This window comes from Leptonotus elevatus, chromosome 3 (genome assembly GCF_054856555.1).
Source record: "Leptonotus elevatus isolate MCC_2025b chromosome 3, RoL_Lele_1.0, whole genome shotgun sequence".
NCBI classification, from domain to species: domain Eukaryota; kingdom Metazoa; phylum Chordata; class Actinopteri; order Syngnathiformes; family Syngnathidae; genus Leptonotus; species Leptonotus elevatus.
The window spans coordinates 11638725-11660177 of NC_141241.1; the positions used below are offsets into that span (position 1 = coordinate 11638725).

The 21453-nt window shown below is 39.0% G+C and overlaps 1 protein-coding gene across 1 annotated transcript in view; it reads left to right on the plus strand.

Annotated features, from left to right (window-relative positions):
* The window catches only part of nfatc3a (nuclear factor of activated T cells 3a), a 54694-nt gene extending 33283 nt beyond the window's left edge, over window positions 1-21411 (plus strand). Inside the window, exons 7-10 of the mRNA XM_086070938.1 lie at window positions 2696-2751; window positions 3411-3537; window positions 5947-7038; window positions 19587-21411. Of these exons, the coding sequence (XP_085927064.1) occupies window positions 2696-2751; window positions 3411-3537; window positions 5947-7038; window positions 19587-19669 (1358 nt within the window). The 3' untranslated portion in view covers window positions 19670-21411. The remainder of the gene's footprint in view (window positions 1-2695; window positions 2752-3410; window positions 3538-5946; window positions 7039-19586) is intronic.
* The last annotated feature ends 42 nt before the right edge of the window (window positions 21412-21453 follow it).

Here is a 21453-nt window from a genome sequence, read left to right on the forward strand (position 1 = left end):
CGCACGGTGCATGAAAGAAGTGGACTGTAGAAGAAGGCAGAAAAAGTGAACCAACAGGGATTGGAAGAAGATTATGATAGTGGTGGTGGTGATGATGATGATTGAGGTTTGTTTAAATGAACGTCCTCATCTCAACTAATCTTCCCGCTTTAGTGCAGAAAGGTCTTGATTGAAGTAATTGCTGCAATGGAAGAACTAAGAAAGAATGGAAGGCAGTGATTGATATTTTTCCATTTGGCCTACGTGAAAAACAAGTAGTTGTATGATTATAGGATGGTACAATAAATGGCTTCAGTCTGACAGTGATCCCTTGACTCCAAGCACATGTGATCCAACTAGGAAAACAAACAGAAATCACTCATCAGCTTTTTCATGTGTACATTTGTAGTCAAGACTGATGATATGAGACCAAGACTAAGACTTTGGACAAGTCAAGAGTAAATCCAGAACAAGACAGTGAGTAGTTTAGAAGAGTCCAGACCAAGACTTTGTCGAGCTCAGACCAAGTCTAGGCCAAGACTCAGAAGTTGAAACCACGTCAAGACCAAGATTTTCAGAGGTCAAGACAAAATCCAGGCCGAGACTTTGAGGAGTCGCGACCAAGTAAATACTTTGACCATGGCAGGCGGTCGTTGAGACCAAAACCAGATTAAGGGTTAACGTTTTAAAATCTCTAAAATGTGAGGACCACTTTATGAATAAATGTAATTTGAGGATCTAAAACTCATTGTAGACGCTTTCAAAATAATTTCTGTGGGGGAGGGGGTTACAAAATTATAATGTATCATTTGTGATGATTTAAACCACTGTTATCCCTACAGTCTTGGTCATTTGGTTTTGCAGATTAATACAATCAATTCCGATACTTGACCTAGAACCAACCAAAAAGTAGTCTTACATTTTTTCTTGAGACCTAAACTAATCTTAAGTGCACTGCCATAAAGCGTACACCATTCAAGGTGTATCTTAAAGCTAAGCACTTTGGGGGCTTTTTTGCAAACACAGTTGGACAGTACAGTTTTAGCAGCCAAAGGAGGTAATTGTTAATATCAGGAATTATAAAACATAGTTTCTTTCATTGTTTTATTTGACACTTTTAATTCTCCGTGCAGTAAAACGCAGAGAATCTCACTTTGTTAAAAATTCCATAATAAAGTAGCAATTCAATATATCTGTGTACTGTAGATTCTCAGTCATCCAGGTCATGCTAATCCTCACAGATTGAATTGATGAAACCTTTTCTGTTTGTTGAAAACGTTTCACCTCTTCAGTTCTAAAGTTTAGGTGTGGGGTCTCGCAGAGGATGTTAAATCAATGTTGAATGTTCAGAAGGTTGATTTAACATTGATTCAACGTTCATTCAATATTGATCCAGCATCCTTAGCTATTTGTATATGTAAGTGAGGGGTGTCCCGTGAGGGCGGTCAGAATAGGATTTTGTCACTAATGTAGAACTAAAGAAGCCTTTTGGATAAAAGCTTGAATGTTTTTAACAAACAAAAAAAGTCCAGTTGCCTTAACTCAACTGTTGCAGACTAGCAATACAATGTTTTTGTTTGTTATTGGACAGCAATGATAAACAGTACATACAATTCTCTAGTATTTACCGTATGTATATACATTTTAAGTATTTATTTAGAATAGAATAGCACAATAACCACACTTCATCATCCATTCAAGCTCAAATTAAATAAAGTATATCAACTTTACAAGGATGAAAGTGTATACAAATGAGGCTCTGCTGTGACTGCCCTCCACCTGAGCAGTGACAGAAACACGCACGCTATCTTGTTTCGCAACGTTTTTTCCCTAATAAAAGCCTAACAGCTTCTTTCTCCGTCTGACTCTGGCATCTGCTCGATCGAAGTCATTGTCTTAGCATGGTATGAGCTTCTTGTTGGTGCTTGTTGTCTGACGGAGCATGTGGGGCCCTTGCTCCAGCCTGTTGAATGTCAACACAATATAATGCACTGCTGTCAGCTGCAAAGACATTGAAGGTCGTTTCATCATCGGGAAAGGAAATGTCTCTCTCAATGGATATGCAACTGCCTACTGCATTACCACAACTAAGGCTTTGGTTGTTAGGTTAGATTACAGCTACTGAAGGTTAGATTTAAAGCTACAGAAAAGCGAAAAGCCGAAAATTTTCCTGAGATTAGAGAGTGCACAAAGACTCACCCTTTCTGCAGACGCAGATGTCTATGGTGGGAATTAGGAGGTACGTCTTTGGTCTTTGGGGGAAGACGCTATGCAGGTGCAGACTGTGGTAACATCATTAAAACACAAACTTCAAATAATGCTACATTCTGTGCTAAGGTAGCAAGTCAAATAAACTTTTAGTCAATGGCTGCAGTGTCTTCCAACCGCAGGGGCCTGTCAATGTTCCCTATTCCGAAGTCTGGCCAAATAATTAGATCCATCATAGGAAAACGGCAAAGGATGTTTTTCTGTAGTTAAAATAAATACAGTCATTCCACTGCGCTCTTTATAATGTCAGCCAGACAAGACAAATAGAAGGATTATTTAGACATTTGATTGTGATTAAGTCACAGCTACTAAGATTTTCTCCACGTGGCTTCTGGGCCTCTAAAAGGACACGTTGCTCGTCAATAACAAACCCTGCAGTTCCCAAGCCCCATTCGATTGTGCAGATGGTAAAAGTTATTTTTCCCCTCTTCTCTCAACTGTCTTCTAGATGGCCGGCCACAGTGGGAAGCAGAAGCCAAAATCATCCGGGAAAAAACTCAAGGCGTGAGTAGTCTTTTAGTTACCTAAAGTGTAAATAGAGTGGAACCTCCAGAGTGGAACACAATCTGGTCGACATCTGATTTCCACACAAAATTTGGGAATAATTTGTCAAAAATGTCATCATAAAACCATCATATCTCACGCAAAAGCAGACTCAAATGTCACACATCTAATTTGTTTACACTCACTATCACACTGAATACAATTACATCAACAGGTAATGTATTGTTAATTGTAAAACAGACATAAAACTCTACCTTTTCATCACCAGTGTCAAGCATTGCCGGCTTATTGGTCTCCAGCTCGCGGCTAATGCGAGAAGCTAACAGCAGCTAGCTAGCAGTCTACATCTTCACTCAGTGCTACTTCTTGCAACAACAATAGATGGACTACATGCATGACACCAGTCTAATCAAAGCCAATTCCAAAGTCATTTGTGGAAAATGGATGATAGCATTTAAAGTACACACATAATTTGTATTTTGATGCTGGCTGAAATGAGGTAAAGTGAGTTGCAGCAAAATTTGACATTGGTTGGTGAAACCCTAAATGTTACGAGCCATGAGACATTTGAGAGTTGAGGTTCGACTGTACAGCTTATTTTTGGGAAGTATATGAAGTGCATTTAAATAATAACGTGGACTGTTTTGCTTTACACACAGTCATGTATCGTCGTGGAAATCCCTCCTTACCACAGTAAGACTGTGAGCTCAGCTGTGCAAGTGCAGTTTTATGTCTGCAATGGAAAACGGAAACGGAGCCAATCCCAACGCTTCACTTACCTTTCAGGTGAGGTTAAAAAAAACTGTGATCATTTTTATCATCCATTATTTTTAAGTGTTGCTATTTCTACAGTATAGGCCTACAGGGAGAATCTACAAAAATAGTCATGAAAAAAAAAGCATTGCATGAGAAGGTGTGTCCAAACTTTTGGCTTGTACTGTATATCACCACCTTCTTAAAATAATCGCTTAAGTAATTTTTGTTTTGATTTTTCAGGAAATGCAAAAAAAATTACCATTTGCATTGTGAGGAGAGGATTTAGGCAAAAAAGATTTCAAACAGGAGATGATATGCTGTTTAACCAATTAAATTTATTTATACACAGATATGATGCATTCCTTTTAGTTTGCTGCTTCCTGTTTCCTCCCACGCTAATAGTTATAGAGAACATTTAAGATGACAGAACACTATTGTGTCAGTAACCCATTTCGTCATTCTCAAGAACCTGACTGTGACGCAAGGGAGTAGCACAATGACACAAACACCTGCTCGCTGTTTATTTTGTAGAACTTTCACCAACTCGCAAGCCTCTTTATGTCTTAAGTCTTTTTCTGCTCAATATAGTGGGTGAGTGTCTAATGCCGTAATTTGTGTGTATGTGTGTGTGTGAGACTACACGCGCCGTCGCCCCTCCACCCCGTGTTCACTGTATTTCCGAGCACGCCCACTCAGGCGGTTCCTGGTCCTGTTCTCTTTTGACAGGTCGGGGCAGCCAATGACAGCAGAGCAGAGTAAACCCTGCTCTGTTTGTTCGCAAAAGCAGGTTTGCCGCCACCATCAGAGGCACCGCTGACACTAGCTGCTTTATTGTGTGTGCGTGCGTGTGTGTGTGTAGGAGATGGTGGTCTTCTAATAAGTCATGTTTCCTGTTTTGTTGTGGGCTGGGTGGTAACGATCCCTGTAGCAGACACCACATGCTAAAGAGTTAGACATGCACTATCCCACTGTCATACTGGAAATGGGAATCAACGCCCTTTATGCTGTCCTGTTATTACTGATGTAGTCTGTTTTACAAAGTCACACTGGAAATGAAGAATTTTACTGATAGAAACAAGATGTTTTTTTTCTTTTGTTTAGAAAAACAATTCATATCTTGTCAAGTTGTAATACAAGTCTTTTCATATCAACATTAGATTGGTTTGAGTATCAGGACTTTGGAGCAATTGTGTCAAAGGCAGGATTCGAGGGGCAGTTAACAGAAGCCTTTGTTTTGTTTTGTTTTTGATTATGAATTATTCTGGGGGGGGGGGGTTGGCTTGTCACCTTATTTTCATAAAAATGACAACTTTTTCCGAAAAATAATTACATATTAGATTAAAATCTATCTTCTTGAAAACGGAGTTATTTTTAGTATTATTATCATTTTCATCGTGACTCCTTGTAAAAATAATGTTTTTTGTTTTAGTTTTTTAAAGAAATGCAGTTTTTTCAAAGTAAATTAAGACTTAATTCTTCCAGAATTAAGACTTGTTTTGATTACAACTTCATGATTGTAAAATTAAAAAAACAACAACTATTAAATAGTTTGGCACCGTACACCCTGGACTGGTCACCAGCCAATCACAAGGACACATATAGACAAAGAATTATTCACACTCTCATTTACACCTTAGGACAATTTAGTCTTCAATGAGCCAACCATGCATGTTTTTGGAATTTGGGAGGAAGCCACAGTACCTGGATAAACCCATACAAGCACGGGGAGCTCATGCAAACTCCACACAGGAAGAACAAATCCATAGCTTTGGATTTGAACCCCCAACGTCAGAGCCGAGAACCATGTCGCATTGTCAACGAGATTCTAGGTTCAGTTTCAAGTTGTTTGACTGGCAATCTGTTCAAGATCCAAGGGTCTGATGAAAATAATTTATTTTTGCACACCATCATCTCATATTTCTGTGTGCTCATTGGGCTTCTTTTTTTTTTTTAGCCACTCGTCCCTCCATCCCAGAGGCGTGATGGGGTGAGTCGAGGGCGTGAGATCAATGAACCCGTTTGTTCTGTTGCTCTGATCCGTGCTTGGGGGCATTCGGGCAGTCAGCTTGTCACACAGCGTTTCACGTGATGCCATCAGACTCACTGGCAGCATATGCTCGCCCTCTAATTCCGAGCTGGATAAAAATGAAATAAAGAAAACCACCATTGGGTACAGTTTGGCACATCTCAGAGCTGAAGTAATTCTCTTGTCTATTATGTAAATGTGAAATAGTTTCTTTTGCTCAATCAGGGCAAGAGTCCTTAGTCCCCGCCACATCCCTAAATCCTAATTATTCATCTTTTGACTTCTATTGATCCAACTTAGAAGGGACACTTTGAGCAAGACATACAAGTTTTAAATGCTGCCACGGTGCATTTCTGTGAAATGAATTGTGCAGTATTAAATCGCTAAATTGATGATATATTTTCCTCTCTTAGTGATGGTGAAACAGGAGCACCGGGATGAGCTGGACCATCCCGCTGTCCCTGCTATGTCCATGCCCCTGACACATGCTGCCAGTCTGGTGCGCCCTCAGCTGCCTTCCCCCGATCGGGGCCACCCGTCGGATAACCTTCTGTCCACTTCCCCGCACGGCCTGGCCTCCGGCTCGAGACCCGTCCTGCTGCCCCTGCAGGCTCCCTGCCCCTCTATGGGCTCCCCGTCCTTCCAGCATCTGCCTCACCTCCAGGGTCACAGTTTGCACCACGCCCCCGCCGACTGCCACATGACGTACCATCCGAGCTCCTCTCCTGTCCCCCTCCCCGCCACCTCCTCGCCCTCGCGGCCCTCGTACCAGCCCATGCAACGCAATCAGAGTCATGCTCACAGCCTGTCCTTCAACGGCCAGTGCAGCCTTTCACCTCAGAGTTATGACAGGATGCCTTTCCAGCAGAGTCCCAGTGCCGCGTCACACCCGCTGGGCATGGGGATGGTGTATTCCTCCTCCCCCTGCTCGTCCCCGTCAACACCCGTGTCGTCAGGCCCCATCGCGGGTTCTCCGCAGGGCCACCAACCTCTTCTGGCCCCCTCGTCCCCACACCTTCACACGCTCGGGGGCTACCACTGCTCCCCGAATCCCTCTCAGGTGCCCTCACCTACTGGCCACCCACTCGTGGGGCCTCACACTTCCCAGCTACAGCGGGCAATGGGCTACCACCCAGTGAGTCAACGCTCAGCCTCCTGCCCCTCGCCGTCCACCGCCCCTCCTCCGCATATGATCCCGTCAGCTCACTCCGGGCCTTCTTCCCCTCAGCTCCACTCGCTGCCCTACCACTCTCCCACATCCTCTTCGCCAGGTAACAGTCCCTTGGGTCCCTTGCAGCATCCGCATTCAGGACAGCCTTCTCCCCAGGCGGCCAGCCCGGTCATGGCCGGCTTGTCCCCGACTGCTGCGGGGCCTTTGGTGCACCCGCTAAGCCCCCAGGGGCCCTTCACATCGGAGGACGACAGGCTGAACATCAAAGAAGAGCCGGAGGATAGGGAGCCCACCTTCCGCTCGATAGGCCTACAAGACATCACGCTGGATGATGGTAAGCTTGATCAGACCTTACTAAAGTGGGACCTCTGCATTTCAATGTGCAGATTGGAGTTGAAACACATTTTTGTGCCAGTAATGGCAAAAGGGAGAAGTATGATGAGCAATCGCCTAACTTATAAGGAGTTGCTTAGTGGCTAAAGTGGACTAGCATCACTGTCCTGGTTGCACAATCCAATATAGCGAATTCATGTTTAGTCTTGTTGTACCATGCAACTTGAATCCTCCCTCCGCTTTGTCACTGCATTTATCATGCCCTAAGAATCAGTATACATTTTATTTTTATTTTATTTTTTACACACATACATGTAAATAGTATTTTGTATTTAGCAATAATGGTCAAAAGCTGTCAAGATAAAATCCACATTGTGAAACAATTGATCAAAATCAAAACAAATACATTTTGGAATTTTAAAATAGTCATGAATACATAAATAAAAATCACGAGAGACACTTCAGACAGTTATTGACTCCAGTTGAAAAACATATTTTAGGCAAATATGTATAGAGAAACTATCAAATGTAACATTTTGTAGTGTTCATATTGGATTTCAAGATGGCTGACACAGCATTATAATTACAACATATACCAGACCAATTCACATAATCAAAAACATAGACACAAAGTTTGTGAATGTGTGTAACTCATTATGTGGCTTATTCAACTTTTTAGAACCAGCCATTTTGAAAATGGTGACGTAAAATGGGGTCGAGGTGCGAAAGAAATTGAACTCTAATATCTCTGGCTTATTTGAACCCCAACTGAGCCAAGAAATCAATTTCAATCAATGACATACGGCACCAGACTCAAATGTGTGAATGATTGTTTGTCTGTGTGCCCTGTGATTGGCCGATCACCAGTCCAGGGTGTACCACGCCTCTCGCTCCAAACAAACTCATCTTGGATTGGCGCCAGCAACACTAATGAGGACAGGCACAATAGAAAACGAATAGATGGACGGTGTTGGACCATCAAAGTCCATCAGTTGTCTTTAATGCCGTACCTCCTGCTGTTAAGATTTGAAAAGCGCGCACGTGGAGCTCAGGTGAATCTCTGAGAGACAGTGAAGGACATTCATAGCAAGTGCTTGCATAGATTACAGCAAGCATTCACATCTAAAACAAGACACCGCTTTGGGTTTCAATTACATCATGTGACATGCTAGGCAAATCCATACCTCATGATGTAAAACAATACTCATCAGCATCAGTTTATTTTCTGTGAGCTAAATCCTTGGTGTTTGATTACAGTGATAGTGATAGTGTTTCATCTGTCAGTGTCGCTATAGAGGCAGAACTTTGAAATGGGTACGAAAGACACACAGGACTGATAACCAAAGCATCAGATTAAGGCTCCAATCTATGGCGGCCATTAGGAGACTAATTACCTCCACCAGTCAAGGGTTATCATTTGTTAGCTTCTCTAAAAATCAAATACATTAAACATATTAAATTCAGGCTTTAATCTGAATAAAGGTGGAGAACTAGGAATGTAGGCGCAGTTTTCCATTTGACTAACTGTCATGGTACGGTCCATACTAAAATCAAGATAGCATATTGTAACGTTTTATGTCTAGGGAAGAGGATTAGGGCCAGTGAAGAGAAAAAAAAAGGTTGGCAGGATTCTGACTTTATTCTCAGAATTCTGAATTTAAAGTCAGAATTCTCACTTTAGTCTCAGAATTCTCACTTTAAATGAATTCTGACTTTATTAGTGCTAATATTATTCTCACTCTAAAGTCAGAATTTTGAGAATAAAGTCAGAATTCTGACTTTAAAGTGAGAAATGTGACAAATTCTCACTTTGAAGTCAGAATTGTAAGATTAAAGTCAGAATTTGTCACAATTCTCACTTTAAAGTCAGACATTTTTTATTTAATTCAGAATTCTGACTTTGAAGTCAAAATTCTGAGAATAAAGTGAGAATCCTGCCAAACTTTTGTTCTCTCTCTTCGCTGGCCCTAATCCTTTTCCGCATTTGTCAATATGAATGAAAAAAAAAAAGCTCACTAACTAACTAATGGACAAAATAAATCTTTATCCGGTGAAACCTTTTATACTATTCTAGTTCCTCTGCATCATTGTAAGATCATTGCAAATGCACAGATTGTGTGTTGCTGTGGTTATTATATCCTGTGTGTGTTTTCACAAGTACAATTGGGATGCTCGAGAGAACATGTTGACTTAACAATTAGCAGTGAAGTCGGTGCAAACGGCAAAGCATGACGCCGCAGACTTTTTCTCCCCCTGGATTTCTTTTATCTGAAGTACATGTCTCCAAACAGCCTCTTATCTGCCACTCAGGAACTTGGCTAGTTCGCCATATTCAAATCAGGGTCCTGCGGGCAGGCGGGGGGTTAATAAATAGCCTGACGAGGCCATGTTGGGAGGTGTTACATTGTGTGCTAGCACGGGTCAGCCTAATTAACACAGGCCACTTGTCAATAAGTCATGTGTGAAAATCCAGTGAGGTTCATCTGGGAGCTGTATATATGCAAAAGCACACGCCACTGTCAAGATTTTGTTTTTTTTAAGATTTTAAATTGAACGTGCACATTAAAGCGTTTTTTTGTTTTGTTTCTCACATACTCATGTACTTTCGGGGTGCTGTGCTCTTTTCCGAAAAAGTTTGCGAGTGACACAGTTCAGCCGGGAATGTGAGCTCCCCCTTTGAGCCCGTGGCTAAAAATAGCATTGTGTGCCAGCCCGGCTCTGTAGGCCATGTTTTGAAGTAGCAACATGGAGCCTGGCCCCGCTCTGTGTTTTTAAGAGGTCACTGCCTACTCACTAAGTAGACCGGATTCATTCTGTGCCGTTGACAAACCCAACGTCCATTAGCTTGATGTATGCTTTGCTAGGCTTTCTGCTGATGAGTTATGACTAAAGGTACGTTTACATGGCAGCAAACAGGTGTTTCATTAGAAAATACTATATTATGCGTAGTGCTTCAAATAGCGACACTTCACCCTAAACCAGTGACTCGCAAATTTTTCGCATCAAGTTCTACCTAAAAAAAAAAACTTACAGAAGCTCTATAAGTACCACCATCATGACCACATTAAATGCAGTAGCATTTCAATTAATTTTATCTGAATAAATGTGAATTTGGGAAGTTTAAAATGATACTTAAAAATGAAATACAACTGATTTATTTATACATTGACATTGTTGCTCATTCAAATCCACTATATCTTTATTACATCGGATGTGTTTTTATTAAGAAATTGTATAAATCTTTTTGGGAAGTTTTTGTTCAAATGAATTTTTTTTTTAATTATTAGGGGTGTCAGGCGATTACATATTTTTAATTGTAATTAATCACATGACTTCAATAGTTAACTCACGATTAATCACACATTTTATATCTGTCCCAAATGTACAATAAAAAAAAATTCTAAGTTTAATACTCTTGTTAACATAAAAGTGAAAACTCAAACTAATAGAAATATGGCTGCATTTTTTTAGTTATTGATGCGGTAATTTCATAATCCATCCATTTTCCAAACCGCTTATTCCTCACAAGGGTCGCGAAGGCACTGGAGCCTATCCCAGCTGGCTTCGGGAAGGAGGCGGGGTACACCGTGAACTGATTGCCAGCCAATCGTAATGCACACGTAATAATTCATAAAATTGAGTTCAAAGATGTACTGTACTGTAAAAAGTGTGATGAGTGTGATATTGATTTGTGTTGAGGTAATTTTTCTGCTACCAGATGGCATAATTGCATTTGTAAGACATTGGTGACATTTCATATTAAGGGCTATCTAATCTTTAACATGAAGTAACTTGTGAAATTCTGCACATTTTAAAAATGGTAAAATACAACTTGACCAATATAAGCCAATATATGCATTATTGTTAAATATATTGCAACCAAATTTAGATGTGGACGTGTCTGCTATGTTGCGAATGGAATTCCCCCAGTACAAGCTTTCCAAGTAAGGGCCGGTCATTAATAGCATGCTAAAAAAAAAATGGTGGCGGTAAAAGTACTTTAAATTAACTCAAAATTTAATTAACGCACTCATTTTGACACCCATAATAAGTATGTGAAAAAAGTGTCCAGCATATGAATCATGTCAGGCTCAACCGTGAAGCATAAATAAGGGTAGCTAATCAGCTCCGTCGCCCGTAGGACACCTCTTCATGGCTTTTTCAACATTATTTATCCACATTGATGTGAACAATAATGAATAAACTGCTCCACTGTAAAAGCAGCAGTAATATCACAGAAGCGCCAAAGTGGAACGTGTACAAACATGGAGAGTGTGTAGAAAAACTGCCCTCGTTAGTTAGCAGATGGCCCCTGTGACGCACAGGCTCGTGCGTGCGTGTGTGTGTTGGGGTGTGTTTGTGTGTGTGTGTGTGTGTGTGTGTGTGTGGGTGTGTGTGTGGGTGTGGGTGTGGGTGTGTGTGGGTGTGTGTGTGTGTGGGGGTGTGGGTGAGACAGACACAGCGAAAGATGATTCAGTGTCTTTGTGGCTACCTGTTCTATGTTGTTAAGTGAGATATTTTTAACACGTGAATGTTTGGAAGTCCTGCTTCCATGCTGTTGTCGCATTCAGCACAACAATGCTACCAAAATGAGTTGCGTTAATTCGCTAGTTGCTGCACACAGGTGGTAAGAGGACAGACTGACAGACAGATGGGCGGACAACTTTAGCATCCAATCACACAGCAGGGTCGCGCAGCCGAGACACTCAATCTGGAACGTTGTGGGCATCAGACGTCCAAAGCGGAGCGTGCTTTGCTCTTTTCCAAAACATGCCGCTTCTTCATCAGGCACGCGCATTCAAGTGCAGTGACGCTGGAACGATTCCAAGAGTACAACTGACGAGCTCACGAGTAGATTGGGCCTCCCGTCGACACGAGTTATGCAGTCCTCAAAATGAGACTTATAATTTCATAATTTGCACAGGTATGTGCGTGAGTGCGTGTGGAGTTGCACAGTTGCCTCCAACTGCACGTGAGCCTTAAGTATTGGCACAGATGTACACGTAGGAAGTGAAGTGAACCGTATCGCATAGACAATCTGTGCCTCTCATGTCAACATTAATATGCAGTGAACCCCTTCTTTATCACAGGGAAAATCTGCAATCGAGAGGTAAACAATGACAATTCGACATTGCGTAGTTATTTTAAAGGAACTTTTTCGGCAAAATATTTTGATAACTGAGGAATCGACTTTCACTGTGGGATGCTTTTAAAATCGAATAATTGCACCAAATATATATTGTCAGGCGATCAAAAATGTTAATTGTTATTAATCTTCTTCAACAGTTAAACTCACGATTAATCACAAATTTTATACCTGTTCTAAATGTACAACAAAATATGTTTTTTTTTTTAATTTTTCATACTCTTAACATAAAAGTAGGAAAAAAATTCAAACTAATAGAAATATGGGGGCATCTTTTAGTCATTGAAACAGTCATTTCATAATAATTCAGAAAATGTAGTTAAAACTAAAAAATATATACTGTACTGTAAAAAATTAGTGTGATATTAATATGTGTTGAGGTCATTTTTCTGCCACTAGATGGCATAATTGCATTTGTAAGACATTGATGACAGCTTGGTGCATTTTTCTTTTCATATACGAGCTATCTAATCTTTAACATGAAGTAACTTGTGAAATTCTGCACATTAAAAAAAAAAGTAAAATTCAACTTCACAAAGATATGCATTATTATTAATTTTATTGCTGTTAATTTTTGATGTGAACGTGTCTGCTGCGTTGTAACTGGAATTCCCCCAGTACGAGCTTTCCAAGTAAGGGGTGGTCAATAATCGCTCGTAAAAAAATAAATAGTGCCATTCAAGGAACTTTAAATTAATTCAAAATTAACACACTAATTTTGACACCTTTTTTTTTAAGGACAGTCAGTGATTGTCCTGACTTTCACTCGATAGTGTAATTATACAACATGTAATTCTCAAAGCAAATAATCGGGCGTATGCTGGCTTGTATCTAAAAAAAAAAAAAAACCTTTTCAAGTCGCCACTATAAAATTACATTATGTCAGCATATTTGCATTCAAACCAGTCAAATGCAAGCGCCAACATACTGTTAAGTATCAAAGTTCAACTTTTTGTTTTTACATCTTACAGTGGTTAACTTCTTTTTATGCTCGCGTGACAGTGTTTGATAGCGTTGGCATTTTGACCCTGTCATAGACTAAATTTGCAATGCTCTCTCAGAGAAATTGAACAAATCCTAACAAAACCGAATGTTTGACATTCTACTGTACTATCGACTTTTGGAGAGGACAAACAGTTGTCGACCACAAGGTTTACAAAGGGACATCGCCAACTATTGGTCAATCATGCCTATTACAGCACATTTTTTGCAGGTCTCTATGTGTACTGTACACAATATATATTCTTCATTAAAAAATATTTTTAAAAATATATAACAATTCTATAAATAGACTTTAGCACTGAATATCTGCGCCTGTGTTTTAGTGTGTACATGTAACTCTTTAATTCACTAATAGAGTTGTCCGGCATACCTCCTGATTGGCTGGCATTAAAAAGAACCTTGGAATCGGCGGAAAAATACGTTTCCCTCAAATTAAAGTCAATGGCAAACATTTGCTGCTCTGATCCCCCATCGAATGAAGTGGAAATGGACGTCATGTGTCATCTCTCCATACCATGAAGGTCTGACAGAAGCAAATGTTTGGCAGAAGTTAGGAAAATTGCGCCAATGCTTTGCTTCCCCTTCCAGACAGGAGGATGGAAAGGCCTCGACGAGCACGCACATACTAAATTCAAACCATGCTTGTGTTGTTTTTCAAAAGCTAAAAAAACACATTGTTGCGACCGTCGTGGTTCGTCAGCAGATGTCAAGCTTTCCTCGAGGCCCAAATGTTACAAGTGGATTTGACTCTTCTTGTGGAAGCGAGAGAAATGCATGCAATGTACGCTATGTGTGTAAGAGTCACATGCATGCAATGCTACGAACGTGGGAAGATGTGCACTGATGATTTTTGTTGTTGTGAAGGTGACATGGAGGTAAACTGTCAGGAGGCAATTGTCACACATTGCTACTTGAGTGTCTCGTACACAATAGATACTTAAAGACTTAAGAACATTGTTGATCATTATTGCAGTCGTTGAGTACTGTTTCACTGCTAAGTATAAAAGCCTAAACGAAAAACATTATTTGACAGATTAAAGAAAGAAAGAAACAAAATAAAATAACAAAAATAGTTTGTGTTTTAAATCGAATATATAGGACATTACCCGCCGAAGAAATAGAAGAACTGGGGGCGGAGGTTTTCGTGACAACAAAAACAAATTGAAGGGAGATTTTATTTTATTTTTTAAGAGAGATGACACTATGACTTAAAAGCAAATGATAAAACTTAGACACAAATTAGAGGGGGGGGGGGGGGGGGAAGAAAAAAATGGGTAAAAAAAAAAGTAAGAGGAAATGCAATCAAGTCTGACCAAAACATAAAGGGAAAAAAACAGTAGTTTTTTCTTTTCTTTTCTTTTTTTTAAATGGCAAAAATTTGGTAAAAAAATATGCCAGAAAACTGATAAACCTGACAAAATCGTGCAAAAAAGATGAAAAAAATATGGCAAAAATTGAAGTATAATAACAAACATGACCAAGACAAAACTAAAATGAATAGACAACAAAAAAGCAAGTTAAAGTGCACAAATACAGCAGACATAAGACCAGATCTGACTGTCATCCGCACAGCAGTGGAAGGAAATAACATGTTCCCCTCATAAGATGGAACTTCGGGGCAGCAAATACAGTGAAACCAGCAGGGGCCCCAAAATACAATCCTGTGGAACACCTGAACAAAAACTGACAAAAATATGACAAAATCCAGGCGATATAATGAAAAATGCATACTTTTTTTTAAAGAAAAAAAGGGTTAAAACTTGCAAATTACAAAAACATCTAACAATAAACATATAAAAAACTGTCATAAATATAAAATTAAAATGAACAGAGTTGTATTAGTAAATAGTCTGGCTGTTATTCATGTGGCAGAAAAGGAATGTCCTGAATGAGTGATAGTGACTAGCTAAGCATCATGTACAGAGCACAAAGAAATGATCCAGAAAAGTTCTTTTTGCGTGACTATTTTCCTAAGAGCGCGACGTTGCTGGCTTTTGACTCGACATCCAGCATTTGCGAAAGACGTCATTACAAAGCCTCGCAAAGTGGAAACTCTGCTCCTCGTGTTTTTCTCTCTTTTTTTCGCCGGCAAATCAAGCCCTTTTCCACTGTGGCTTTCCTAAAACCACGGTGGCCCTTTCAAGTTTTTCATGGCAGAACTTTTTGAGAATGTGGCTTAGTGGCTTGTGATCGGCAGTCGGTCACTTCACATTTTATGGTTTAGAAAATACCTTCTCCACAGATACCTTAGGCTGGTTCCTACTTCTGTTATGGTTGAGTGTGGTAACGTTTATTAAAAAAAAAAAAAAAAAAGTAAATATAGAAGAAATGTAGAGGCCTTAAGATTGAACCCTGTGGAACTCCATAAGAGAGTGGAACAGAGGGATTTAGAACTACCCAGGCGTAATTGTGTCCGCTAGATATGATCTATTGGAAGAGTGCTACCAGTAACGTGCTAGTGCATTTCAAACCACAAATAAGATCACGACTAGATTTAAAATAACCGGTGCTTATTGTGACTACAGTATATCAGCTCAGTGTGAAAGGGTACAGCAACCCTCATTTAACTGTAGGTGTGTGTATAGTATTTTTGAAGTAGGGAGCCCCCCTCTGCTAGTCATCTGTAGAGGGTCTCCCTCTGGTTGAGGGGGAAGTATCTCTGCGTACGTTGTACCAGTACATTTGAGAGAGTGGAGCAGCAGTAAACGAAACTTCAGACTCCACTCAAATCTCTCTTTCGATTGCGGCTTTTCGGTCTCTAATTTAAGACAAAGCCTGCTGGGATGTCAAATGTCACTAACGTACCTTTGTTGCACACTCATCGGAGAGTCATAGGTCAGAGCAGACGACTCATGGCATTAAAGGACGCGAGCGCAGGCAGTGGAAGTCCGGCGGAGGCGTCGCCACAACACTTGATGAACGCTTTCGACGCCCAAATTCAAGTTAGGAATAAACTCTCGATAACAAGTTATATATTTTTACATTAAAAAAATATATATATATATATACTTTTAGCAGGTGAAATGTTCTTGGACAAAAAATGCCTGGTAAGAACAAATATGTCAAACAAAGTAATACATGAGAGAAAATTCGGATTCTTTGTAAATAGATTAGAGTGTTCCCTCGTTTATCGCGGGCGTTATGTTACAAAAACTACCCGTGATAATGGAAATCCACGTTATAATTTTTTTTTTTAAGTCAATTATTCCTTTATTATATACGTTTTTTCGTTTTGGTATGATTTTTAGTTTATGAATGCTTTTTCATTCATCATATATGTTATTTTTTAATTTACAGTCATTTATATATATATATATATTTATATATAAATTCCCCCCTCCCATTTATTATATGTTTTTTCATTTTTGTATTATTTTTAGTTTATTATGAATGCTTTTACATTCATCATGTTCTTTTTTCATTTTCATTTTCATTTAAAAAGTATGATTTTTTTATTTACTTATTTATACAGCATAGTACATTTTTATATATACTTTTCTCTGATAGGCGTTAACATTTTCCCACATACTGTATCTCTTATTTAAATAAAGTAGGCCTATACACTCTGTGTTCAAACCTTTGTAGATTAAATTTTTTTTATAATAACAATAAAATAGAATTAAACTAATATCCAAAACATTTACTGTATTTATTGGTCCTTTTGAAAAAAATGAAAATCAACTTCCACTTATGACTTTTGATTTGTGTCATATTTGATACATCCGGTCACAATGCTTTACATTCGTACATTTATAACTGTCAAAAAGTATAATAATAAACAGACATATCAAACATATTAGTATTTCTAAAATTCCGACAAACATTACCCAATATTAAGGTGTCTCTCCTTTCTCAATTGTGGCGAAAAGTTATCAGCTGGCTGATACTGCCCTCTATTGGACTATCCGTGCAATGCATGTGTCAAATCACATATGTCAGGGTTTTAATGGGGGAAAAAATATTATACTCTATATATTATATGAAATGGAGGGCTCAGAATGTCTTGTATTTATTATAATACGTTTGGCGTTATTGGGTGAATCTTGGCCAGATTAAAATTTTTGTAGTTTACGAAGGCGACTTCGACCTTTTCAGTATTTATCCCCATCGTCAAAAGGCCTCATACGTCCCAGCAACGGACTTATTTTTCTGCTCGACAGTTAAGAATGTTCCTGAAAACAATGTGAAGCAAAACATTTGCGTCATTTCACATGGGAATTTTTTTCTTTTGAAATAGGAACGCGTCAAGTGGATTTGACCAAAATCAAGTCGTCCTTGCTCAAAGGTGTAAATATCACGGGAGGGTGTGAGGTGAAAGGTCGTCAACGTCGCATTGTCGAAGTGAGGTGAATCATATTTTATTCAAATGGCTCGTCACTGTGTGACCTTTGAGTGGGTGCAGTGGAAAAGCGAGCGTTCGTTTACGTAGATGCCCACGGGACGCCGCATGTCTTCCAATGGACACTTTTGACCCTCACGCGTTCACATTTGGGTCAACAAAACAAACGGACTCTTAATAGCAATTTAACCTTGCTACAAAAAGATCAGCGACAAGATAAGTGGCATTTTGTGGCTGTGTTTTACACAATTTTGAGTGATTTTGACTTTGTTTTTTTTTTACATGTTGGTCCTCACTTTCTTAATTTGAACATGTTTAAGAAAACGCGCATGGTGGCAAACAAGTTAACTAGGTAAAGTGCGTGCGTGTGGTTGTGTTGACATGGGGAAGGAAGAGCCTCCCACGCCAACAGGATGACGGGACCCGTCAAAAAGCACACACGTGCACATGCGGCGCAACGATAACGCTCTTTGTTTCAACGCCGCACTTTGTCACATGCACGTTTATTTGGTGGCCTTTAATGAGGTTTATGTTCACGTTTTTGCTTCAGCATACAGTAGTGATCGATATGTTAATTGCTCACTTTAATCACATGATAGAATCAGATAAGCTTTTTTCTTAACAACTCAACTGAAATTAAAATTTGCAACACTAGAAAATTATTGGGACAAATCAAAATATCCAAAAATATTTAGATTAAGGGGGGGAAAAAAAAAATCAATATTCAGATATTGGATTTTTCTACTCTGTTAAGTCATTGAAGAGGAATTAGCACATGACCATACTTTTTTTTTTTTTTTTTACAGCTCAACTGTAATTAAAATTTGCAACACTAGAAAATTATGGGGACAAATAAAATTATCAAAAAGTATTTAGATTAAGGAAGAAAAAAATCTATATTAATATATTGGATTTTTCTACTCTGTTAACTCACTGAAGAGGAATTATCACATGACCATACTTTTTTTTTTTTTACTCAACTGAAATTAAAATTTGCAACACTAGAAAATTATTGGGACAAATTAAAATATCAAAAAAATATTTCGATTAAGGGGGGAAAATAAATCATATATATACATCAGATATTGGATTTGTTTTCTACTTTGTTAACTCACTGAAGAGGAATTATCACATGACCATACTTTTTTTATTTTTTTTTACAACTCAACTGAAATAAAAAATTTGCAACACTAGAAAATTAATGGGACAAAAAAAAACAATATTCATATATTGGATTTTTGGTAACTCACTGAAGAGGATTTATCACGACCATACTTTTACATAGAATTAGGTATAAGACACAATTATCTGTACTTCGACGGCCATTTTACAATCAGGAACTAGAAAATTGCCAATAATTTTGTGTAATTTTAAGGGGAAAAAAATGCTATATTGGGATTTAAAAAATTATTATCACATAGAATGTAATTATGTAATGTGGTTATATTTGTATTTAAGTATACTACTGATGTATTTGAATTTATTTAGACTATGTGTCTATTACATAATTATCATGTCCTGGTATATATCAATATAACTAATATATAATACGATACATACAAAATTACATAATGATTCAACCAGAAAAAGCAATTTTAAGAGTAAGAATACCATATCACAAATTTTCTTCTATTCGCAATTCACGCCCCCGTCCGTCATTGCGAAATGACTTTTCTTCGACTGAGTCGAGGCATGCGGGATCTTGTTTTGCCGCGTTTCTTACAACGTGACGTGCACGCGAAGGAAGGCGAAAAGAATGCATGCGGGGTTACCTCACCGGCGGGCAGACAAGCCGGAGTCGTCTTGCCGCCCCAAACCAGTCCGTCCTGCCTGGTCGCCGCCAGGAAACAAAAACGCCGGCGCGGGAACGACTGCGTGCAAAATATGACACGAGGGATTTGTAGTGGGCAAGAGCAACAGAGGTCACAAAAGTTCACTTAGCTGATTGGCCAACTTGCCTGTTACATTGAGGCTTAGAAAGTATATAGTACATTTTTCCTCATTAAAAAAAAAAAATCCAAAAATAAAAGTAAAATTTTGTTTTTTTCTTTCTTTTCCGCAGTGAACGAGATCATCGGCCGAGACATGTCGCAGTCACCCAGCGGCCGCGGTCCCGCCCGAGCGGCCCACGGCGCGCAGTCATAGCGAACCCACCGGACGCCAGGGTACTTAACTCCCATGATGCAACACCCGTCAGGAAAGCTCAATATACTTTATACACACATCAAGAGCATCAATCGGGGTGATTACTTGTATTTCTTCTTCTTTTTTTTCTTTTTTTTTTTTTTTTACACAAAATCACCCTTTTTGAAACGATCAAAGCATTTATGATCCCAGTGAGGAGGAGGAGAAGCTCAACATTCCGCAACTGTCAATCACCAGGACATCACTCACGCCCCCTGCTGGCAATATGTGTAACTGCCTTATTTGTATTTTTGTTATAGATGTAGATGCCATAAGATGGCAGCAAATCACATTTTTCTATGAGATAAATCTATGGCCGAGCTAAAGGAAGCTCCACCATTCACTTCAACATTGTAGCTTGGCACCAAGCTGCCACTAGATGGCACCAAAGCAATATTTTTTTTAATTAGACATGGCTTTGGCCTAAGCACAAAAACATCAGCTTGCTAAATAGGAAAAAAAAAAAAAAAAAGGCAAATGCCAAACCATGAATAAGCGGGGTTCACTGTATTATTTGTTCTAATTATTATTACTTGTGTAGCAGCATTGAATGGCAGCAAAGTTCCCTTTCCAACCAAATATACGCCATTTTATTCACGGGATAAGATGGATGCTCGTCTTCTCTGTGCAATAAAAAAATAAAAATAATCTCCCCAGTGTGCCTTGTTTGCAGCAAGACTAATTTTGTCCAAGTATTTTCTAGTAAAAATATAGTCCATAAAATGTAGTCTAATCTATGCATTCACCTTCAGCCTAATAAGCCTTTCTCAAGTCCGAAAATGAAACCTGTAGAACAGGCGGGCAATATAAGACCCACCGAAGCAAATGATCCAAGCCCGCCTCATTTTTTTTTTTTGAGACATTTCCAAACGAAGTGAGGAAACCCACCCCTGATCGAAACCTGAAGACAGCCAATGCGCCCAGTGTGTGTGAGAGTGTTTCTACCAAATGGAGACGAGAAAGTCCTATTTTCAAGCACACGTGTGTCTAAGGCTATGCAAAGTACAATAAATATGACAAAAGGAGTTTGTTTTTGTTTTTTTACTTCACAGCTGCAGAAATTAGAATTTTTTTGAGGATGCCTTAACTCGTTTGTCAGTGTGTGTGCTGTTGGGAGTTTTTCTTTTTCAGGGGCCGGGGACAAAGCATTTAGGTTTTTTTTAAAGCTTCAAAACAAATCATTAAACCGTGTCGTCTTCGGCTGCAACCAAAGAGCGAACAATACAGCGTGTTGTATTCCCACTTGACAAAAACAAATTACTGTACTCAAATCTATTTTTGATACTTTTTTCAAATGGATGTCATTCCTTTAAAAAAATAAAGTTTGGGGACATTTACATTTATTGTATGAGTGTTGAACGTGATATATAGGTATACATATATGACAAATAAGGACGACACGTATGACATGACGTTGACAGCGTTTGCAGCTTTTTTTTTTTCCTTTTGTGTTACCCCCATCTGTATACAAACTTTTTTTGTACAGAAAAAAAATAAATAAATAAAAAAATAAAGGGAAAATGCAGGTTTAGCTGATGTTTACCAAGCCTTGTATTGTCAACTGTTGTATATTTTGTATGTTAAAGGTTTTGTTTTTTTGTAATTTTTAAGACTGCAGTGCTTTTGGAAATTATTCAAAGGGAATAACTTGCATCATGCTGTAGGTTTTCAAAGTAGTGACGATCAATAAAATGGAAAAAGTTTGCCTTGTTTTATTTTTCCACTGATTTCCTCTGTCGCCATTT